This window comes from Seriola dumerili, unplaced genomic scaffold (genome assembly GCF_002260705.1).
Source record: "Seriola dumerili isolate Sdu_G_001 unplaced genomic scaffold, Sdu_1.0 BDQW01000138.1, whole genome shotgun sequence".
NCBI classification, from domain to species: Eukaryota; Metazoa; Chordata; class Actinopteri; order Carangiformes; family Carangidae; genus Seriola; species Seriola dumerili.
The window spans coordinates 9,821,992-9,847,331 of NW_019174393.1; the positions used below are offsets into that span (position 1 = coordinate 9,821,992).

A 25,340-nucleotide genomic window follows, 5' to 3' on the forward strand; every position below is an offset into this window, starting at 1 on the left:
GGGTATGTTAATACACGCACACTCACGTGGACAGAGGACTGACGGGAACAATATAGTCCACGTGTTCTCACAAAAAGGAATGACTGGAACTGAACACAACCACACAGACACACAGCCACAGGGCGACTGATACATTTACGCGTCCCAAAAGACGACCTGCGAAAATTGGGTACTGTGAAATAATATGACACTAACAATATAATAGGTAATAGGTAATAGGTTGTTTGTTATTCTGGTGAAGATGGTCACTGTCATCACTACAAATAACAATAACAACACATTTCCATTATTCTCTATTTAATATTTAACTACATTCTGTATTTTTGTATGTATCAATGTTTCTGAGTATGTGGTGTTTTGGAGCTGCCATTGCTCAGGGATAGACTGAGACTGTTGAGTGGCATGGAGAAAGTTTGCATTTGCTACAGTGGCGCCTGGAAGCTTTGAAATTAAACTTGTTCCCTGAGTTCCTGTAATTCAGATGATGCACTCACTTGGCGCACACACACACACACACACACACACACACAATTATTTGCACTAGAAATAATACTGAACCGGAAATAAGAAAATAAAAAATAAGAATTGTTATTCTCAAGAAAAACGATTTTGACTCTGCAGTACCAGTAAATCATATTATCAATGAGATAAAGAAAAAAAACAATAGAAAAATAAAATATAAAATGCTTCCACTTGCGCCAAATATTGGGCCGAGTAAAAATTATATCTGAATAAATGAATAAATTCAATACAAAAACAATATTCCTCTAAAATCCAGATTAAGATCAAGGTTTATGATATGGAGACAGTTATACAGTAGATCTGCATGGAGAAATTCAATTCTATTATAGAGTGTCTGAGGAGAGACGAGTAAAGTCATTTAAACTTAGTTTAAACCCAACAACAGGTGGTCTTCATGACCAAGAGTTTTGCTGTACGGATCGATATACATATTCATGAAACATTTATATAAAGTTTGTAGAAAGCGAAAGTCAAAAAAAGAAAAACTACTTGAGATAGCTTCATGGGAAAATAAAACACCATTCAACTGACTGCTTACTAAATCTTCTCCCCAGAGCAGCAACTTCAGCATGGCAACCTTAAGTAGGCATGGCAGGGTCTGTCAACTCTTGGATGTGTCCACATTGCTGAAACACTGTGCATGAGGCCCTAGTAATAGATACTAAGGTGGTGTCTCTTTTTACCCTCTCCAAAGCCACAACAGCATAAGTGAAAAGAAGAGCGTTTACCAGAGATAGTGGTATGTTTGCCAGGCACATGAACTAGTCCTCATCCTAAAAAGTCTTTTCTCTTGGAACATTAAAAGTGAAGACATGTCAGTTCAACAGCGTTATGTTTGAATGAAAGACTGATGCATTTTTGCTCATCATATAATATAAGGATCAATTGGCTATGTAGGCTTCATTAGCTAGTCAGCTACAGTTGATAAAATCAGCTAGTTACAGTTGCCATTGCAGCCAACTGCAAGCTAGAAATTAGAAGCTAATTTTGTCAAAAATTACTATTTATTTCGAGCTTTAAATCTGCCGTCATTATCACTGAACAGTCTGTAACACCAAAGATGGCGGCTGTATGATAAGGTCCACCACTCCCTCTATACATCCAAATAGTCTGCTTTGTACCAGCCGTTATCAAGCCAAGTGTGTTGATGCACTGCTACAAGCGCACAGGAGATGTTTCCCACAGTTGGTATCATGAAAGCTTGCGCAGGTGGAGTAGAACTATAATCTGTGGAAAATAGGCATTTTAAACCTTGTTTTGGGGCAAAGTCACCGAACTTTTTATGCGTTTTTTTATTGCAGTTTGACAGTTTTTATGTCCTGGTGACCACTGGGATTGGAGCTTTCTCTCCATTCATTTAGGATCTGGTCTTGTTAGCCTGAAATAACTGCCTGAGGGTTTTGCCAAGATAACTGCTGAGCGGTGAGACTTGCCTATAAGGAGTTATATAAGGATACATGCTGTGTAAAAACATACAGGCTGACTGGCAACAGTAACTCAGGGGTGTGTGGTTTGGAAAATGCTGAATTGTAGAGTGCAGAAACAAGGGTACAAACGTCTGTGACACAACCAAAAAAAGGAAAACACAACCAGAAAAATGAAAATCAAATTGGACAACACAGAAATGGGCACAGGCATTTTCTGTCTAGTTAAACTGTCAATGTTGTTCCTAGTAGGGATTCTGAGATGCTTGATAAATACGAGCCAGATCAGGGCCCACTGACATCTGGTCTGGATACCATGGTAACAGCATCCAACAAGCTGATCAGCCCTGTTTCATCAAAGTCTCGATTCTCCATCCACATGGACACACTGTGGAGGACTGTGTGTTTTTTTTATTTTTTTTATTCTTACAACACACACAAACTCACACACACTTGAGCACATTTATTTCAAGTGGGAAGAGTGTGATAAGAGTGTGATTTCGCAAAGAGAGCAGTTTTCTTCTGCCGCCCACTGTTTTCTGTTTCATTGGCCACACTGGCAGCAGTTTGAGGTTGGTAATTGAATTAGTGGGCTGGAGACAACGTGGATTACTGCCTCTGCTCGAAAGGATGTCCTGCACTGCCCACCGTACAGTTTGCAATGGAAAATATACGGACGGAAAAAGAAAGAATCTTTCATGAGCGAGAAAACAACAGGAATGGTTTGGCTTTTCTTCCTCAAAGTTGTTAAGCCTGATTGCCCAGCCTCACAGCGCAGTGAGGCACTACTTTCTCTTAACAAGAACAGTCATTAGGTGCTGTTTACCTAACAAGGTCCTCCTGGAACAATGCCTAATCAGTTCACCTTTAGAAAGCCCGTAATTCAAAGCTAAGGTCAATGCAAGAAAAGGCCAGACTCCCTGTGCGTTCCATAATGTGGCCTGTCCTAGGATCAGTTATGAAAATATGCTTGATTAACTGTAATATTAATATTGTTTTACTGTCAATTTGAAATAGCATGCTTGGAACAAACACAAATGTTATTTTAAGGAGTTTAATTCTGTCTTAAGCACATTTGAAAGACAAAATCTAAATGAACTTAAATTGGAGGGGCACACAAGGTTTCCAGTTCCAACAAGACCACATTCACACATAAAACTAACAAAGCACTTTTTGAAAATAAATGCAACCTCCAATTGTGTGTCTCATGTGCAAACGAGATTCATTTCAATATGAAATGATCATGAGGTGTTTAGAAGTGGTTCGTTTTATGTATCTTATTTTTATATACACAGGTGGTCTTGTGAGTTAAGCCATGACAATAGTCAAGCTGCTTATTTCCTGCACAGTGCACACACAGTCTGGGCGCTCTGTCTGCTGTCTTACTCCTGTAATGAGCTGTGTTGCTCAGCTGAGTTTGGACTCGGGGGATTTGCACTCACACCTGAAACACCCTGACCTAAAATAACCAGCAGAATTTTTTACTCGCATCTAGTCTCATATTTGCATGGAGAAAAGATGGTTTGCATGTGAAAGTGGGTGTTTTACCATAACTACATGATTATGGGCATCTGCTTCAGAATAAAATTTGATCATAGGATATTTCATACATAAGATCCCTGGAGATATCATATATTGTCAAAGTTGTCACATAAAGCATTGACCTTTACTGCACAGTAGCCTTCAAGAATGCTGTTACTATTGACCTTCAGAGTGTCTGTTCAAAAGAAATGAAAATAAAATGAAATAAAATATGAAATAAAATAAAATGGGTCATGGTTGGCCGATCGTCAGTCTTCCACATCTCCTACTCTGTCACTTTTGTCAGTCTGATTCACTGCTAATTAATCACACACAAATCCGTCCTGCATACGAACCAGCTGCATCACTCACCAAGTGACAACAAGGTCAAAACATCCACCATCTGGTTCCTTTCAAGAAGCATTGGATGCCTCTCAGACGGATTTACATGTGTGATGACAAACAAGAGTCAAAGGACGTCAATCCCTCGACGGTCTTCCATCTCGTCACATTCGTTAGACAGCTAACCCAGCCTTTGTTAATGTGAATCAGTTGCAAGACAGAAAACTGAAGTGACCAAACATCTGCTTCAGATGGGGAAGTCAGTTAACTGCAGTGATAAGAGGAATAAATTCAAGATGTATCACAAACTTCCATCACTGCGGTCCAGACTGAAATATCTCAATAACTATCGGATGGATTGTCATGAAATGTTGCACAGACCTTTGTGGTCTCCTGAAGATGAATCCTAAAGACTTTGGTGACCTTAGTGACTTTTTCCTCTAGCACCAGCTTGAGGTTGACATTTGTGGTTTTGAGTAAAATGTCAACTACTAATGTTACAACTACTCGATGGACTACAAAGAAATTTGAGTCATGCCCCCCTCAGAATGAACCTTAAAAACTTTTCATGAAGTGCTTTCATCAGGTCAATGTTTAAAAAATATCCCAATACTTTGGTTTATGACCAAATACAGCAACCATCCGCCTCAGCTGTGCTCTGTGTTTAGTGCTAATAAGCAAATGTTGCATGTAGCATGCTTACATTAGCATTCAGCCTCACAGATGTGCTAGGAGCCTTTTTATATTTTAGGTAAACATAAAACAGTGTGATCAAAAATACTGCCCTGATTAGTTTTCACAGTCTCCACTGCTCACTTTTTTTCCTATGGGAAAAATATAGGATCCTGGGCTACTGCTAAAGGCTAAACAGAACCAAAAACACTAAATCGATTTAAGTTCAAGTGCTTTTATCTTGAAGTCTAAAAATCCCTTGTAACAATAGTTGTTCCAGAGCTGTAGAAATTATATATATATATACACCTGATAGTAAAATAGGCAAAAGTTTTCACAGTGTACACACAATAACTACCACTGTTGTTAACCTGCGACACATCTGTCTGTAAAAGTTAACGTTTTGGTTTATGATCAAGTTCCATGGGGCTTTGGGTCATGAAACGCCTCAAATCTTTCCCGAGCAGCCTCCAGTAAATAAGTAAGTCGGATTTTAATGTTTTGCTCGAGGACATGTGGGATTTGTCGGTTGAGAAAACACACAATGCCGGCTGCAAGATATTGTACCTGTGATTTTATGCATATGGGGGAAAAAAAAAGGCCTTTTCTGCTGGATTTTAATATTTTCTATTGACTCAACATGTCAACCTTGTCATCAAGTGAACATTTCATGGCATCCAGAGGAAGACTGCAAACATACTACAAAAAAGAAAAAAAAAAAAACAAGTATAAGGAGACAAATTCACAAGAAAACACAGTGAATTTTACACCTTCTCATCTGACATCTCTGTGTGGGGCACACCGTCCTGCTGCAAATGGCGTGATTTGTCCTTTCACTCTGCCTTCAGTATTATCGATTGTTCCTCTCCAACAAGAACAGATTCACTGATGCAGTTGACTGTTTCTTTCTTAGCTCTCATGTATTTTTGAAGGTTGGACGTCTGGTGGATTGTTGCGGGTGTACTGAGAGGGGAATTCTGTCCACTTTGCTCGAATATCTATCAGTTTATCTTTCAATCACTCGCAAACTCTCCCTCCCAGCCTTCCTCCTGGCAGGTTTCTCTTATCAACTTATTTTCTTTTGGGGGAGAGAGAGTTGAGAAGACCTCAGAGCATTTAAAAGATATTAATTAATAAATAGAACAAACTGCAGTGATATCTTATCAGAAATAGATGTTTTCTGCTTGATATGACCATGGGATTTGCTAAGTACTTCTAAATGATTTATGCAAGCATCATATTAACGTTACAACATAACTGGAAAATCAACCTGTAAGAACCGTAAACATAAAACTGCCTAAATAGTAAAAGAATAATTGTACCTGACTTTTTTTTCCTTTTTTTTTTTTTCAACACTCCACAAGCGTTTTTTCAAAAGCACGACCACCAATCTACACATTTGCAAAACATTCCTTTATTATAAATAAATCTCCTTTTTGTATAAAAACTGGCATGCTTCAACCATGGCATTGTACAGGTTCACGACCCAAGGCTACAACCCGGTTAGCCAAGACAGCAGGAGGAAACACACTCATCTCATTATGCAAGGGCGATCCATCAGACAACGGTGAGACAAGAATGAAAAAATCGTCACAACCACAAAAATACTTACAAGTAGAGAATAACAACAAACATGTTTGAGTCTCATAGATTTTTCTCTGACATTTCTCTTTTTAAATATCTTTTAAAATGTAATCTGTTAAATCTCTTTCCCGGCCCCACCTTTGCCCTTTTAGATATAATGTCTACATGGTTTCCGAGAGTTTTTTTCTTTATATTTTCCTTTTTATGATTTTTTATTTTTTCATTTTTGTAGATTTTAATAGTTACTCTGTCCACCAAAGTGTCCTATGGTATGTCACTTTTTTTATTTTTATGTTGTCTCTTTTTTTTTTTTTTTAAAACAGGTAAGTTCATGGTAGGACCAATGAGCTGTGAGCAGCGGGAAAGCAGGCACACTGACTGGCTGTTTATGTGGTCCCAACTTTCTGTGGTTTGATGCGGAACAATACAAAATGTCTCATGCTTGGATTCCATTGGGCGCTCGGTCTCTCCGCCAGTTCTCCAGCCAATAGGCTTTGAATGACGGCTTCTTCTTTTGCTTGGCCCTGCCCCAAGACGCGCCCCCTCTCCTGTCCAATCCCCTTCTCCATCTTCTGTGGTCCCTTCAGATGGCATGATTGTTGTAGCTGACATATGTCGTCTTAGTTGATGAAGCTGCGTGAACGTTGGAAAATGGTGGAAGATGGAGGGAGGAGTGGAGGTAGAGGAAAAGTGTAAAAGGAAGAAGTATTGATGGAGGAGGATGAAGATGATAAAAAAAGAAAAAAAGAAGTGATAGGAAATCAAGAGTTGAAAAGAGTTGTGAAAATGAGCAAGATGGATAAGATGGAAGAGATACAATGAAAGAGAAGGGACAGAGTGCAGGAATGGAGGGGGGAAAATAGAGAAAGAAACAGAGAGGAAAGCAGTTGAGAGCAGATTTTGCTACAGACGGTCACGTAACAGTGTCACATCCACAGTCCACCTGAGTAGTTGGGGCTTTTTGTCAAACCCATTATGTCTTGTGTCCCCTCAAGCATTCCATGGTAAATGTCAATGTTTTTGCAGCAACCGCAGGACTCTAACTGAGCTATTGTTATACTCTGATGCTTTCATACAAACCTTTCATTATTATTATTTTTTTTTTCTGTCTTTCTGTTTCGCCATCACACTGCTGGAATAATGGAAAAAGGTCCATGATGAAAAAATATATAAATATTAAAGAAATGAGTATAAGTGCATGCAATTCTTTTCCATTTATTTCAGACTTGAAAAATGTTTTTATTGATATTTTCTGAAGAGCACTCTTAAGCAAAATGTCAGGTGATAAAAAAAAAACAAAAAAAAAACTGGAAACTCTTAACCTTGCGTTCTACCCATCACCACCGTATGAATAAATTGTTGCCTGAATCATATGGAACTTCCTAAATTGAAAACTTTTTTGCAAAGTGAAGTATGTTAGGAGATGACTAAGCAGTTTAACTATTGGATAAATGAATGAACTGTGACCTGCTTCCTTCACTGAAAGTGCTGACAGAAAAGCATAGTTCACCTCGACAGGTCTGAAACGTATTATACGCCCGCATACAGTATCCACAGACTGCACAGAAACACATGTGAATCATGGCTTGGACTGTATATACGGGCGTTTGATCACGCGTACTATGCACACACAAAAACCAATGAGAGAAATCGACACATGCACACCAAAGGGCTAGACTGAAACAGATTTGATAAGGGACTCGCGGAAAAGCATGCATGTGCCAATAAACGCACGGCATCATGCAAGCACACACAAAGGCGCACATGCGCATGCAAGACGCACAGCGCTGTCATTTCCTCTGCACAGTGCTGACACAGGAGAACCAGCTCAACACAAAGTAGGGCTTTGAAGTGGATAGAACAGAGCTTCAACGCCAGAGCTCGGAGAAAAGAAAACACACCGTTCTATCGAAGAACTGTCGCGGGTGCAGCAGGTTTTTACCATGCAAAAAAAAAAAAAAAGAAGTCAGGCTGGAAATTCATTTTCAAATTCAAATCAAACTTACTAAGTTAAAGCAAAACAAAAACTTTACATTAAATCTGTATCTAAGCATTTGACAAGCAATTAAATTGATAATATAAACGTGTTACCCATTTGCAGGGAGGATAAGACTAAATAACCTCATATGAGCAGCTGCTAGCCTGCATCATAATCAAACCCACACGTCTCCTATGTGTGTGTATTATTGTGTATGTGTTTTATATATTTATATGTATAATGAAAGCTTACTGTGCTCAAACTGGTTGACACTTTAATGCTCTCCTATTAAAGTGAGCTCCACCCCAGATTTACATACAGCGAATCGGAGTCGTACATTTTCTTATTTAATTTTTTTTCCTAATGGTATTATTATTAAACCTTACGTCAATGCTCCTAACTCATCATTTGCTGATGTGAACCTCTTGGCCTAACCACATGTATTTAATCTTCATATACATGTATTTCTCTAATAGAAATGTCTCTAATGGATGAAGACTGTGCGATGCAGTTAAGGGGTGGAAAAGTTAGTTGGTAGACCTTTGAGCATAGATGGCTTAGTTATATGTCTGCTGATTTTATTAGTTTATTATATGTATAATTATAAAACTTCGGTGTTCTCTTACTCACTGTTGGTCTCCATGCTCTCACATAGCTCAGTCTTCACTTCCCCGTTGGGCCGGTCTCCTCCCTTCTGGGTCAGTTTTCCCGACATGGTGGCAGCTGTCACGATTGCCTGTATAATTGTATATTCATAATGGGTATTTAAGGGAGGCTGTTCGTATGTTCTGGCTTCCCTCTTAGTTTGATGTAATTCCACAGAGCGTGTTTGTTAGATTTATGATCCCCATTTCATCTGCATAAGTCAAATTTAGCATCAGCCAAAATATCAAATCAATCCAATTAAGAGGGAAAATATTATGGAAATTTAACACATGAGACTGAAGTATTTCACTGTGCATGTTCAAGTGCTCCTCACCTTGAAGCTGCGTTTTCGTTTGGGTACGTTCTGCTCGGGGTGGAAGAGGATGATGTAGACCTTGGGCATGTAGAGCATCCCCAGAGACACAGAGGCAGACAGGCTGAGGGAGATAGTCAGGGTGGTGGTTTGGATATACATCTAGAACGAGAGAAAGAGACATACACACAGAGAGAGAGAGAGAGAGAGAGAGAGAGTCATTTATCACATTTCAAGTTGTCAGAGATGGTCTGTGTAATCGTCCAACTACAGAATATGTCTGATGAGGGAAAGGGGAGGAGGACAGATGGGGAGAGGGGGAGGAGAGGAAGTAAAGGACGGTCTAACAAGAGCGAAATTAGCTGAAAATTTGTGTAGCGACAGCTACAGTGACACGTAGACAGGTAGATCAAATGGTATATGAAATGATGGCACCAATGAGGTTGTTTAATTGCCCGTGTGCTGCAGAGCTCCTCTCTTTGTCTAAGAATGTGAAATTATTCTCAGCATTTATTTGGCAGGCAGGAATACCATATGGGTGTGGTTTATTGCATCAGGTAAGTTAATAGTGAATTACACTAAATTGACTTTCAGACATTTGCCTGAAAGTTAGAGTATATAGTAGATGCGGCTTGGCCTTCATGAGGCCCTACAGGAGTAGAAAACTTTATCTTTCAGAGATTGAGCTGTTGGTGAACGACAGGTTTTCCCCCAAAAGAAGTCAATGTAAGTTCTGTACTGCACTCTCACAGAGACGGAGAGGCAGACAGATGCTGTCCTGTATAGTGGACTAGGGTGCAGTAAGTCAACTGTAGGACAGATACAATGACATGCACAGCAGGCAGAATCTCAATATTGTTATGTACACCCGACTAAATTAGACTATATTAGTAGAGCATATCGCCTCAGCCAAGTAAGTTGGAGGATAGTTATAATGAAACAGGAAGACAGACAGGCAGACACACACATAGATACACACTGCAGTGGACTGTTAACTACAGTCCTCAGGTCCTTAGTGAGTTTCAGAGAGTAGTTTGGAGGAGGACAGATGTAATGACAGGCTTCACCCACACCCCTGACAGAGCTGACAAGCTCTCGAGTCATGGGGCTTATCAGGCGAGCATTGTCTAGGACATATGAAGAGAGAGAGACCGAGGAGGGAGGGGTAAAGGGAAAGTATGGTAAAAATGGAAGGAGAGAGCCAGGAAGGGGAAGTAATAGGGAGGTGTGGAAAGAGAAGATAGAGAGAGAGGGAAAGGAGAGAAGGAACATGAAACAAAAAATCAACGTTATGGGGATGGGGCAAGCGAGGAGAAGAGCAGAGGAAAATGACTCGTGGAGACACTGATCAAGTGAGGAAGAGAGCGAGAGAACAGACAGTGGCCAGCTCTACATTGTCAGGAAGTGCACAGACACACTGATTGAGGGAGTGTTGATAACCACAGCCTGACGAGAAGCAGAAAGTAGAACAGAGAGAAACTAAAGCCGCACTGTTAACTCTGCACTGGCTGTACACCTCAGACAGCAAGTGTCTGAAAATCACACCAGTGCTCCAGTCTTAGTGGCTAACACCTGATCTGTCACCGCTGACTTCACTTTCATTTATGAGCGAGAACAGCTGCCGTGCGGTCCTGCAGTACGTTCGTGACAAACAGCACAGATAATTGAAAAGTAATCATGTATAGAAGCCCTGCTTCACATGAGTCATGAGTAGCTCTCCTCATATTAAACTGCTTAGTAGAAAGCTGAAATATTTAAAGAAATAAACACATAGAAACATTGGAACACCAGCTGGATATCTGACACTATGGAAACAGCAGGCGCTATATTATACCAGAACCAAGACATTCAGTAGGGTAATAGGGGGAGCAAGTTTTGGGCAGGACACGTTCAATTTTCATTTTTTAATTCGGTAATTGAATTCAGAATTCACTGTATGCTGTAAAAGCTGTATATATGCCTAGAGAAGGAGTTTCATTTTGAGAAGACATTATGCCATTTGTGAAATATTGGAATTTGGAAGTGGATATTACAAAACAGGATAGGACTTTAGAATTCTCAATAAATAGTAACAGCCCTGAGCTGCCTCGTTATGAGTGTGTTTAATGAGACCGATAATTAATCGTTTTGTGTTCTTCAAATGAACGAGGTAATACTTGAAAAGACTGTCTGCTGTAATATGTATTTCTAGTAAAAGCTCAACAATGCCTGTCCAGACCTCTTGAGTCCTGCCTCACGAAGAGCTCAGTGGCAAATGGGATTGAGTATTTATCAAAGACAATAAATCGATGAACATGCCTGATGTGCCCCTAATGACTGTGTGATGGTGAGTAAGTTGGTGGTTGAAACTCACAGGCACACATTTGTATTTCTGTACCTGTGAGGTCTGTTACTGACTTAAAGGCATCCCCTAGTCCCTAAACCACATATCTAACCTCAGTGTCATTAACCTAAACCCAAGTCTCAACCCTCAAACGGGTTTTCGAAGAAGCCAAAATGTTGGGAGAAAAAAATATCCTCAGTCTCAAAGTCTCAAACTCAAATTGGTCCTCACAAATCCTATAAGGGAAGAAGAAAACACACACCCGCCTGAAGGTGTAAGTTGATGACAGTAGCCAAAGGCAAAGGGGAGCGCATAGCCAAAAACTGGAGGCGAATGGGCACACACACACACACATTTCAGTATGCAGGTGCGTTGCATTTACTTGGCCTTGCATTTGAATGCACATCTTCAGGCAAATCTGAATTCACATGAAAAGAATGTAATAACATAACATGGAAAATTACACATACGTTCATTGTTCATTTTACGGATGACGTGTGGCAGCATCGCAGAGTGTGTTGCATCATGGGGTAAAGAGCTCCGCCTGCAGCAGCCCTACAGGCTCTGACAGCATTTTACACGCCACTCCCATCTGCTGACTTCCACCTCGGCCACAAGATAGACACGCATGCATACACACACACACACACACACACACACAAAAAAAACACACTGGATGTTACAGATGCGCGAGATAGATCACCAGTCGAAAAGATCCCGAGTGGAAAATGCGAGAGAGAATTTGTGGATTCATTTTTTACTTCGTCACATTGGTTCTTTTTTCCTGTTTTTTTTTTATATATATTTTCTGCCCACAAACTGCACTCTATTGAAATGTACTGATACAGCGATCAGCTAGTGGCTGTATCAGAGAGGAACAGATGGAGACACAAAAACATGTTTTTAGTAGAAGACACGGGAATGAAACTGAGATAGAGAACAAACAATGAAAGAGTGTCAGTGAAGAAAAGAGTGAAAATGGAATAACCAAGGCTACAGAGGAAAGGCAGAATAGAAGAGAAGAGAGATTCCCCTAAGCAGTGAACTTGCTCTTATCAAAACAGCAGCAAGTCTGCTGATAGCTGCTTCCATTACATCCAGCCTTTGGTCCAAAGTTGTGGCTTCCAGCTGTTATTTACACAAAGACACACACACACACACACACATTTACAGAGAAGACTGTCCCCTTCCACCTTGCTGTCCACAGCTGATAATAGCTAAAAATGTGACGAGCACTCCATTACCCCAAAAGTCGCACTCAGAAAGTAGACGATCAGCTACGGATGGCTGAACACAATGCGTTCCCTTAAGGTTTAAAACATTTACAGACGCCGACTCTGTGGTCCGTGATGTGGAGGAGATTCAGAGAGACGGACAGAGGGATAGAGTGATGGCTGATGTGCTTTTAACACCTGGGGAGAGAAAGGGAAGAGAGGGGGAAAACAGAGAGGAAAGAGGAGAAAAACATGCGCTAGATTCGGTGGACAAATATTGGGCTTTGTTCACTTTTATTCCTTGGGTTAAAGGAAGCGATACCTTGGCTAAATGCTGGTCAGTGTCAGTGTGTAATACAGCGGAGGTTAAATTAGCAGAGCTATGCTGATATCACAGGAGTGTTTTTATTGTCTTTTCCAGGGGACTCGTTTTATTTTGTGTTCATGAGAAAAGTGCTCATCGAAGGACTTTCATCTACTGAGCTGCTTGTTATTTTTCAATTAACGCTTCAAAGGATGGGTCCATTGTTGTTGAGCCCACACTTTTTTCTTTTTTTTTTTTTTTACAGGGTTGATTACCATCATCTATAACCACTGATAGCACAAGCTCGCAGATAGCTTTATTATTTTCCCAAGCACCCTTATATCATACTGAACATATTAGAAAAAAATAATATTCCCCACAGTTTTTTTTTTTTTCAACATACACTATCACAATGATCGCAGACGCTGGTGCTCCTCTCATACCCAGTAGGCCACAAACAGCTGACTCTCCTCCGCCAAAATACTGTTGATGCAGAGATTGTTGTTTTTTTTTTTTTTGTTTTTTTTTAATCGATATCAAGATTGAGCCACAGCACAAGCAGGATAGTTGAATCCACTTTGATGCATCCCACACACACAACTCAGACAGAGGACGGCTGTTTTGGCCGGTTGCCAGGAGCAACAGCAGCGCGTGGAGGACGAAGGTGAACATCGCCGGGTTCGTGTTTGGATAGGAGAGGAAGAGAGAAAGGCAGTCTGCTGAGCTGGTGTTGCTGGCAAGATGTATTCAGGTGTCGGCGAGGTTGCGAGCTTGAGAGACAATGCGACTTCTCCCCTCAACACATCTGCTGTAAAGCGTTTGATTCCTCATCACCCCTGAGCTGCAGACGGCCAAAACCAGCTGTCTTGGCGCTAAGTCAACACTTCTACTATTAGACGATATCTATTAATTTTGACATTTAATACATAGATACTGTAGCTATTCTAGATATGATTTATTGATATTATTGGTTTGAGGGGACACTTGGGGAGAGAAAGAACCTGTATCTGACTAGAGTCTGTAGGTGGAGCAGCAAAGATGTCTGTGGCTACAACAGCAGGAGCTATAACAGGGAGGCAGTTAAAGGATAATTGCCAGATTTTGAACCTGGGCCTTATTTTCCCATGTTTTTGGGTGTAAATTATTGATAGGGACAAAAATATTTGCAGTCGGTATACCCTGTATACCTGGTATAGCCAGCAAATGGTAAACAGCTGTGGCAGAGTAAAGAATGGGGCATTTGATTGTGTCAGAGTACATCCGCGAAGTGTTGTTTTTTTGCCACTTACAGGCTCAAATTGTTGTTTTAAGTGTCTGACAATATTACAGATAGGATTCCTATGAAGAGAGACCTTTTCTGTTAAAGAAAAAGATCTTTGTTTAACCAGAAACACTCTCTGTTCAAAGCCACCAGACTCCACTGACAACAGACTTTTCAAACAGTCATTCCACCCATGTTCTGTGAGGTAAAATTACTGCTTTGCATATAAATGTCCATAAATCTGCTCAGGAATCAGAAGAAAAAGACACCTCTTTTAACTGTAGACCTTGCTTGAGTGTCATGTTTTTTTTTTCAGCACTTCAGCGATAGGTGTGTGTCTATCCATGAGTACATTGCAAACAGGAACTGTTATTAGCTAACAGTGTACTTTTAATGGTGTTAACAAATAAAGGATAGACATAATGGGGCTTAAACTGTAGTTCAAAGCTAACCCACTGTCTCCATGGCAAAATTATGTAACTTGTTTACAAAGCACTATGGGAACTTTAGTTCCAAAACTCAGAGCATGATCCGCTACCAAACAGAAGACAAAAAAAATCATGACAACAGTGATAAAATCAAATAATACTTTTTATTTTATTTTATTTACTTTTTTGTTTCACATTTAGACTTTTTGTTTTTGTTTTTCAGTCATTACTAATTACTACTTATATTTGTTTGTCCTGTTTCAAACTCACATCCTGCCGTTACTTTTTCTCCACAGCATAGAGATTGGATGTTAGAAGTCGGTTTTCTTGTTGCAGCAGTGTGGAGGAAGACAGCCCAAAAAACCTGAAGCTGACGACACTTTTCCAAAGGCATTATGAACGTCATCTGTACAGTGCAGTGAACATTACCACTGCATGTAAGTCGCTAATGCTGAATAGCTGTATAAGGATGTAATTCCTGCGTGGACGTGGCTGATCCTGAGAGACAGGCAGCTTGATAGGTAGGCCGCCCATCAATGGGTTCAGTGCAGAGAGAGCAGTCTTCTTTTCACAGCACACCCATATGATAGCTGAGGCATGACAGCTAACGTTGATGGCTGTTCTTAGTTGGCTTGGCTGCTCCGTAGATGACACTCTGAACTAGAAACGTTCAGCTCATAAAGACTCCATCAGAAGCCAATCAACTAAATTAGGCCTATCTTCTGCGTGCAATGTGATGCATGCGGCATACACATAAACATATTTTGTATGAATGAAAAAAGACATCGTCGTGCACATTTTGCGGACTCTCTGTCCCCTCGACAACACTACTTGGCTTTCAGTGGATCTAAATTCACTGCCAAAAAATGCCACTCACAGTAAGTCTAGTGATTTAGTTTAATCACTGCCTTTAAAAACCAGAGTGCCCGGGTTGGACCGAGGCATGATGCAACAAAATCCTCGACACTTGAGGTGGTCTGAAGGAGTGTGTGCGCACGCAGAAAAGCATGCATTCATACTAATTTGACTCAGAATGTACACGGCTTATAAGAAGAGAGATGCACACACACACACACACACATACACAGACACACAAATCCAAGCTTCTCATGCTTGATGAACCACGACATGAAACATGCTCAGTCATTACACTGCCTCTGTGATTATTGCAACTCCTTTCATATGTACCACAGAGCGAGGAAAGGGTGGTGAAATCAAAGAGCTCTGGCCGGCAACATGGCCGACTTTGCCAATTGCAAAGGTGGGGGGTGGGGGGTGGGGGAATAGCTGGGGGGCTTTAGAAGGTACGAGAACTATCCACTGAGTCCACCACTCCAGAAACAGAAAGATATAGAGAAAGAGGAAGAAAAGAGAGACAGATGGTGTGAATATGAAAGACAGTGCGGGCAAGTGGGAGAGAGAATGAACAAGAGGAAATGCGAAGGAAGGCAGGAGATTGACAAACGAGGGAAGGAAACATTTGGGAGAACCATCGTCTGCTAACAAGAAGTGGAAGGCGATGACAGAGGGATGGAGAAATAAAGATGTGATGAAGGGAGAGACCAGCAGTGATGACAAAGGGGTGCAGAAGGACAGTGACTGAACTGAGGAACAAAGTCCTGAAGCGGTTTTAGCCATGTTGTTTGTGATACAAAGAAAACTTTGCCCGTGGGACGCTTACACGGAACATCACACTCGTTTAAATTAACACAACCACAAACTTCAACACGGTTTTGTTGTGTGTTGCCAAGTGGCTGACCAGCTTCCCATTGCGACTTGTCGGCGTTGCCGTGCACAGTGTGGCGTCGTTGAAAGCCTAACCAACTGCAGAAACATTTCACCGTTGATAAAAGTGTAGATGTATCACAGTAAACCTCAATAGGAATCCCTTCAAGCTTTGATACCTTCTTAGACACACATTACTTTAGTGACGTCCCTGCAAATGGACATGACAGGTCTTCTACCACCAGAGAAATATGCTGCTAAAAATCATATTTTCTAACACTTTGGGAATGATTGGTGGAAACTGGCAGAACATCCACCCTTCACTCCGGCACCGTTGCACCAAATCGCTGCTCATTTGCATCGAGTTGAACCAGCGTTCAACTCTCTGTTATCACCCGGTGACTGAGATCTCTCGCCAAACGTCACCCCCCTCTCTTCTTTTAGTCTCCCGGCTCTCGTCTGAAATGAATGACTGGTGGGCACTTTGTTTCATGTCGCGAGTCAGCGAATGGTCAGAGAGAAAGAGGGATCGGGAAGAAAAAAGAAAAAAAGAAGGGTGAGATTTTCATTCCCAAATATGTCTTGCATCTTTCCATCTCTCCATCCGTGTCTTGTTATTCCCTCACTTCTGCCCACACTAGCTCTAATGATCGGTTGGTACTCTGCTCTGCACCCGAGAATACTGTGCATCTTTCTCTTGGTTGTTTTCCTCCGTCCTCACCCCATCTGCCTCTTATTCTCTTCTTCTTCGTCTTCTCATAGTATAGTATCTCCTTGTCATCTTTTTTTTTTCCTCTCCTCCTCAGATCTGCATCATTTAACATGCTGCTGTCTGTGCCTGTTGATAATGAGTGTGGATGTCCTTGATAGGTCCCTGTCCCAACCAAACCTTTTACGAGCGGCGTAACATTTCAGATCGCCTGAGGGTCCTTAACTAACTTCCCACTGCCATTTAGTATCAAACCCTTCTGGGTGTGTGCGTGTGTGTCTAAATGACACCCCCCTGCTTCCCTCCACTCTCACCATGGGACCACTAATCATTTTAATCACCTGAGCCATGGGAGGGTGAAGGGATTTTATTTTTCATCTATTTATTTAAAAAATGGAAGCAGTCATGTCCAGACCAGTGTCTACTACTTCCAAACATTAAGGTTAATTACCTCTATTTTTTCTGATTTGTTTGTTCATACACTGAGTAAATATAAAAGGAACAAATAAATTAATTATATGCCAATGGGGACTCTTTTTTATTCTCAAGTATCACACAAAATATTCGATCCTCAACCTCGTTATCATTACTAGGGTATATCTATGGACAATAAGTTGGATCCATAATAATACTACAATGAATCAATTGATGATTCAATTGAATCTTAAAATAGTTAGCGTGGAGAACATTTTTTCTCCCCTTCATAAAACTCTTCCTTGAATGAAACGGACAATAAAGAGAACAAAAGGACAATACAGAGAAAATGAAAACACGACTTTGTCAAAACTTTAAACAGTGATTGAAGCGACTATATGTTGACCAGCAGTCTCTTCCAAGCCATTTCCAAGCTGCTGCTCTGCACTGCTAAAATCCAGATTTTATAACTGCAACGTCATCTGACAAAAGGATCAAACACATACAATGGTTGCTATGTATGCTTGTGAAATGATCACTCAGAGAGAGAGAGAGTTAGAAGCTTGTTCACTCAGCTGCTGTGCTGTCAGCAGAGGGGAAGCCAGCAAATTCTGGTGACCATTTTCTACAAAAAGAAGCAAAGCTTTGTCCAAAAAGTTGCTAGATTTGTTGCTAAAGGGGTCTGAAAAGTTGCTTAATCTAGCAGTGAAGGCATTGAGTTGGTAAGTTTCTCCAACACCCAGCTGGCCGATCGATGGTGTAACTTCATCAGTCAGTCAGTCAGTCAGTAACATTTGCATTTATAGGGCTGGCCACTGCAACTGACAACACTTGCATGCTCCCTGTCAGCTAGTTTCATATCAGTTGATTGACCAGCTACAACAGTTCACCAAAAGTCACCAAGTTACCAAGCTTCTACAACAACTTCTACAAATATCTGCGGATGGATTTCCCCGTGCCAGTGTGGCTGGGTCTTTATATGTTTCCCTCTGTGAGTCAGTCTTCAAAGTTAGCTGGAGTTGGAGTTGTGTTTGATCATATGCTTAGACCGGTTCACAAAGAAGGCTTAAGAGGTTTCAAACATAGTGGAAAGTTTTTGATCTACAGCTCCTCATTCCAAACTCAGTAAAACTGAAGTTGTTGTGTTAGATGGAGAAAAGTCAAACAAACAAAAAAAAAACAAAAAAAACAAACAAACAAAAAAACTTCCACGGCACTGAGAGAAAAAAAGCATCTAAGATTTCCATCTTTTTGTTATATTCATTTATTTATTTATTTTGCTCGCTGCGACCTGAGTCTAATTTTACGTTTCATTTACTCCATGCTCTTCTCCTGAGAAACTTTCAATAGGCAGTAAAATGCATCACCACTCATGGATCACCACAATTTTAAGATGCTTAGCAACACAGCCGTGTAGGGGACAACAAAAGACCGCTCAGAACTGGCAGTCTTTGCTTTTAGTCACGCCAGTTTTACAATCTCATAATGTCTTAGTGTTTACTTTCCCCTGAAAACACAGAGATAAGACCCTGTTTTAGTTTGACACCAAAAAAGCAAATACATCAAACGACAATCTATCAGTGGAGAAGAACTCACAAACAAGTATCACTGTAGTGTTTAATTGGAACATTTTTTTCAATCCTTTCAAATATAGATATTTAACTGTGAGTTATCACAATGCAATCTATTCAATCCATATTATGTAGCTCTTTTTCTCAAGATGCTTTTTATTCATAACTGGTTAAATCCCCCAAGCTGCACTTCCTCCTCACGCCCATCGCACACGTTTTTCCAAACATGGCACTGTGATGAAAAACTCTAAAAAGACAAAAAGCACTGACACAGGAATCTCTGCCATAATATTTTAACTTCATGTCAGTGGAGCTTAATTGGGCTAAAGCGTGGTCATTGTTGTCTACCAGTGCCTCATTATCTTCTACAAAACAGCACTTAGGAGACTTTTTTTTTCCCTCCATCTAATCAATGCTGGTCTAAGGTCTCTTATGTGTGTCAAGAAAGAGTGCACACGCTACTTCATAAAAAAAAAAAAAAAATGTCACATCTGTATTTGCTCTGCCACTGCTTGTTAGCGTGTCTCTTATTGACTTGCAGATCTGTATGACGTTCGGCCAGTAGTCCCAAGTCAAACTAATTTTGAGCTGTGCATAAAGGATTCATTGTAATGCGTACTGTGAGGGTAGTCCTGTGGTGAAACACTCTCTCTCTCTCCTAACTGACATGACTGTGGCCCCACTGTGCACAGCTCCAGCCAATTAAAATACCCAGCAAGGACTTATATGGAGTGTCATCAGTCAGCAAACTGCTGTCCAGATTGTAGGGCAAAAAAATGTGTCACACCTTGAGCATGTAACGTGAGAGGGAGTGTATGTCTGCTCCTCTCTCACGGATGTTAAATGTGCCTGTTTATGCAGCTGACTTTATGCAATTATGTTTTTTGTTCAGAGCAGTCCACTGGATCCTCTAAATTAACCCTGTTTTGAAATTCCAACTCCTGGTGAAGGAAATGTCACCAGCCCCCAGTGCCTTACAAAACTCATCAGGATATTGTTGCCTTAATAGTTTCCTTAATGTTTTAATTATGTTCTGGCCACATTGTCTAATTATTTTTAAGTGTGGAGAAAAATGCGGTGGTAGTGATAGCTGGAGCGAGTTATGTTGAGAATTAATATGCAGCCAAGTAAGAAAAGCAAGCAAACACCGGTCAGCGTTGCCCAGACTCGAGAGGGGGAATGAAGTTTCAGGTTTTATGAGTTGCTTGTGGTTTGAATCAACAGCTAAACGATCAAAGCTGAAGTACATAAGAAAATTATCATCTGAAGTCAAATGTGCAGCCAAGATTTTAACTGTGCTGTGTAGTAGAGCTCAGAGAGATATCTGACCAGATAGGCTCGTTACTATGGCGATTTTGTTTGCATGGCGAGGCAAGATAGAGAAAATGGTTAACTGTCATCATTAGCAATCTTCACAGGGTTATTACTTTTGCTTCATGTTGTAGTAATGCCCATCGGTTGAGTTCAAATCACACACTGGTACACACACATTCACAGTGAATATATATTCACATATACACAGGAAAGAAACAGAAATGACCACAAACATGCATATGTTTAGTCAAACAGATGCTCACACGCACTCAAAATACTGCTGAAGGAGCAACAAACCATAGGTGTACACACACACACACACACACACACACACACACACACACACACACACACACACACACACACACACACACACACACACACACACACACACACACTACATTAAGTGTCCACTCTTTTCTACTGCCACACATTTAAATGTGCACAACACTTGGGGAAAGTACTCTAATACCCCAGCAATATAAAACTTCTCTTCATCTGGAAGCGCCGACTGGAATGAAAATTCAAACTTCACAGCACTACCTCTCAACTCTAAAGTTGGCCAGACTTTTTAGTAGTGATTCAGACCTGAATTCTGCCTGAAGCATTGAGTCTGACAGAGCACCAAAGTCCTCAAGCCAAGAGTTTCCTATCCATTGCCAGAAACTGGATGCCAGGTTATTGCATCTGCACAGCAACAGCTTGAAAGGCAACACACTTTGAATTGCTCTTGGGATCAGCAGTGCAGCACTAATTAAATTTAGGCACCAGCAATGGCTTAATTGATCAATTTTTCAATGTTTGTAATTTTGCCTAAATTATCATCTTCTCAGTTGATAAAATATTATACGATTTACTTAAAATAGGATGCATTTGCATTCACATTTTACAGATTGTTCTTTTAATTGACTGAAAATAAGAATTTATAAAAAAAAAATAAAAAAGACTGCCAGCATAATTACTTAATCAGCTACAGTGTCTGTCTTGAGACTTACTAACATACAGTAGCTTCAAAAAGTATTCATACCCCATAACTTTTTGCACAAATTTTCAATTATCCTTAAGATGTGTTTAGAATTAGATGGGAGTCCACCCGTGGCAAACTGAATCGACCGGAACTCGCTGCAGACCTCCGCTGTGAAATTGTGGCGACGGATAGATCAGGGCAACCATTTAGAACCATTTCTTAAGCTTTGAGTGTTCCCAGGAGCACCGTGGCCTCGATAATTGTGAAATGGAGTTTGGAACTATTAGGATGATGGCCATCCAGTCAAGCGGGGGCCTTGGTCTGTGAGGTGACCAATGGTCAACCTAATGTTCACTCTTAACAGAGCTTCAGAAGTCCTCTTAAGAGGCAGAACCTGCCAGACGGACAACCATCTCAGCAGCACTCCATCAGTCAGGCCTTTATGGTAAAGTGGCGCGACAGAAGCTGCTTTGAGCAAAAGGCACACAACAGCCTATACTTGAGGTTTGCAAAAAAAGAATTTAAAAGAGTCTGAGAGCATGAGGAAAAAGATTGACTGGTCTAATGAGACAAAAAATTGAATCTTTTGGGCAGAACTCCAAATGCTACGTCTGGCGGACACCAGCCCTACGGCGAAGCATAGCGGTGGCAGCATCATGCTATATGATTGTTTCTCAGTGGCAGGGACAAAGAGACTGGTCGGAATTTAGAGAAGAATGAACGCAGCCAAATACAGAGAGGTCCTTGAAGAAAACCTGTTCCAGAGTGCAGGTGACAGTTCAAATTTCAGCACAACAATGACCCGAAGCATAGAGCCAAGAAAACGCTGGAGTGGCTTCAGAACAAGTCTCTGTCCTTGAGCGGTCCAGCCAAGGCCCAGTGCTAAAATCCAATACAACATGTGTGGAGAGACGTGATGGCAGTTCACAGACGGAGAGGATCTGGGGAGGATAATGGGATAAACTGCCCAAATCCAGGTGTGTAAATCTTGTAGAGACTTATCCAAGAAGACTAGAAGCTGTAATTGCTGCCAAAGGGGCTTCAACAAAGAACCTAAAAAGTCTGAATACTTTTGTAAAATGAGAGATTTCACTTTTTTGACTTTGTGCAATTTTATCCATTTAAAATTAAATCTACACAGTAAAATGTACAAAAAGTGAAGAAGTCTGATTACTTTCTGAAGCCATTGTATGTAGGGATGAAGCTATGCCAGCTACAGTGGAGGTGGAAAACAACAGGATAAACAACAGCACATCTGACATTTGGTATTTTAGCTTTGTTACAGAGATGGAAGGGTGACGGAAGTGACTGCTGCATTGGGCCTCAACAGGGCATTTTGCTGAGAAGTTTGGATTTATAGTGTTTTCTGCCTTTCCTACTTCTCCCCAGAGAATAGTTTCTTTGCGTGTGTGCACGTGAGTGTACTTAAATGTATGTCTCGGTGGTGTGCAGTGTGTCTGCGACTGCGAGCATCTCTGTGCGAGGTCCCCCCTCGGGCGTCCCCCCACCTCCCCCTCCCCCTCCCCCCATCCTTCGGCATCTCACTGTTTGATGTCAGGATCTGACACTTGCTGTCTGTCTCTCCCCTTTTTTTGGCCAAACGACCAAATCCCACCAGAACCCTGCAAAAGATTGCAAAACCCATTCCTTCAAAAATGAATGAAAGGTTTTTCTTTTCTTTCCTCCACACAGCCAGTTGAAGATAATCACCCCAAGGATTGGTAAATTCTGTCAGAATAAAGACGACATGACGTATAAATCCAGCAGAGGAAAGAAACATTGTTCAGAAGTGATCTGTGCGTGTTCAGCTGATCCCTGTGCAGAGCTACTATAGGAGTTATGCACTTTTGTGTGGGAATATCAGAACGTTTCCTGCTATGTTACATTGCCTGTAAAAATAAAGGTCTATAAGTTTTTTTTAAATTCCAACTCATACCAAGAAAGTCTGCATTTTTGAAGGTACTTTACTGAATCATAACCACATTTCCTCCTTAAACTCAATCCTAAAGTAGTATAATCAGTTGGCAACACATGCTGGAGAGCATTTCTCGCCAGTTCGCCAAAATCTTCAGATAATCCTATACTTGCAGGAACATTGATAACATTTGCGTGTCTGAATTTCACAGGACGTGGGACGTTGCCTTGAACCCCCAGGTTCAGTTCTACTATTCACTTGATTAAAAAAAAAAAAAAAGCAACCTACCTTTTCTGATATACACACTTTTCCCTCGAGCATCCCATACAAACATTATGTTACAATTTAAATGCTCACATTGCTTTGAATATTACTATACATGGGGGTGACGCATTGTACTGGTGAATGCAATGCAGAGGCTTGTTACAGTCCCTCAATGAATTCACGATCTTGTGATCACAATAATTACTCTCATGCAGATTCAACTTTGGCCATCTGTCAGATTCTTCAAGGACTCAGACATTTCTCATGTCTCTCCTTTTCCTCTTCATCCTGCTTTCTGTCCCCTTCGCATCTCTGTGTTTCAATATTAATCTTCTTTGATCTATATTTCTCTCTCTCTCTTCTCTTCCTCTCATCTTTAGTGTCTTGACGGCTGTGTAAATCCCACCCTCCTTTGACTCTCTGTGTCTGTGCTATTTAGTTGTTAACGTCGCTCTCACTCTGCACTCCCACGCTCTCTGATTCATTCTTTTTTTGCTGCATTTTGCCTCCCTTTCTTTTCCTCCAGCTCCCTCTCCTTCCTTCATCCTCCATCGTTGTTCTCACCCTCTCAGCCCTCTCTCTCTCTCTCTCTCTCTCTCTCTCTCTCTCTCTCTCAAGTCTCTCTTATTCTGCCTCGCGGCCTCTCTCCTCCTCTGTCTCTCCAAGCCTCTTCAGATTACTGTAGATTGATTACCGACGGTTACTCCCGGTAAGGATCTGGGCGGTCACTGGTCCTCCACCGGGAACCACAGTCATGGCCATAAATCTGTCTGAGGACGCTGAGCTGTGACACTGTGTGTATATGTGTGTGTATGAGTGCGTGTGTGTGTGTTGTGAGGGGCAGAGATAGATTTGTGAGGCAGATAGATGGATCGTGTGTGTTCTTTATATACTCCCGAGGACCAAACACAATCACAGGGAGAGAGAAAAAATGAGGAAAGTTACTCAAAGTGAGGCCACCTGCCATTCTTCACTTCTTAAAGGGGCTATTGTGAGGTTAACACTCTTGGGTCTTGCTTTGGTTTAAGGTTAGGCAGTAGCACGTGTGTGTGTGTGTGTGTGTGTGTTTGTGTGGGTAGATGGGTGTGTGCAAGAGAGAGATCGTGTGAATGGGAGGCCTTGAGAGATAGAAAGTGCATAGGCGTGTATGAATAGCACCTTCAGTGACTGAACAAGCAGATTCATACTGTTCCGAACATGCGGCTCTGTCCTTCTATTACAACACTGCAGGATTCAGTCTGTTCCCAGGCTGCGTTTAGGCTGTAATGCAAACCACAGGTCGCGGTCAGGTCCATTTGTAGCAATTGAAAAACTCAGACCGACATAAAAAAATGTCATATTTTAGTGGAGAGTTTCTTCTGGGTGGAGAGGAACAGCTAGTCTTGTATTTGCATGTCAGGGATTTTAACAGGGCATGATACAAAAATCTCCATCTCTCATCTCTCCCTTCATCAACATACAAGCATGACTAACAAGCAAAAAATGTGTCTGTCTGTGCAAGCAACTGGTGCACATATAAATGACACAAGAACAAACATACCAAAAACATGCATGCTGTGTAAAAAAAAAAAGACACAAAACCTCGCGTGCACGCACGCACACACACACACACACGCACACACTCAGTGAGTGGGTTTGTGGGTAGCAGCAGGATGGTTGCTTCTTCCTCTGTTGGAGGCAGGAGATAACAAGCTGACCAGATTTAAGGCATCTAGAGAACAGGAGAGGTGGCTCACAGGGAGAGAGAAAGAGAAATGCAGAGAAAGGGAGAAAAGAAAGAAAGAAAGAAAGAAAGAAAAAGAGAGATGGTCCTCTGTCCATAGTGTCAGGCAAAGGTATGATGAGGCAGACACAGAGAGAGATAGCTGGAGAGAGGATGTACCCTGTGGTTACTGCTTTACAACAAGCAGAGAGAGGCAGAGGGAGAGCA

General features: G+C 41.2%; 1 protein-coding gene across 4 annotated transcripts in view; it reads right to left on the reverse strand.

The window, feature by feature from the left end:
• Positions 1-6,351: 6,351 nt before the first annotated feature.
• The window catches only part of LOC111224565 (metabotropic glutamate receptor 8-like), a 236,060-nt gene continuing 217,071 nt past the window's right edge, over positions 6,352-25,340 (reverse strand). For 2 of the 4 annotated variants that reach the window (XM_022749107.1, XM_022749106.1), the window contains 3 exons: positions 9,023-9,163; positions 8,674-8,779; positions 6,352-6,698 (listed from right to left, as the gene is read on the reverse strand). In XM_022749107.1, coding sequence (XP_022604828.1) covers positions 6,649-6,698; positions 8,674-8,779; positions 9,023-9,163 — 297 coding nt within the window. In that variant the 3' untranslated portion in view covers positions 6,352-6,648. Of the gene's footprint in view, positions 6,699-7,966; positions 7,982-8,669; positions 8,780-9,022; positions 9,164-25,340 lie in introns of all 4 variants that reach the window. The other 2 variants (XM_022749108.1, XM_022749109.1) reach the window with 2 other exon arrangements.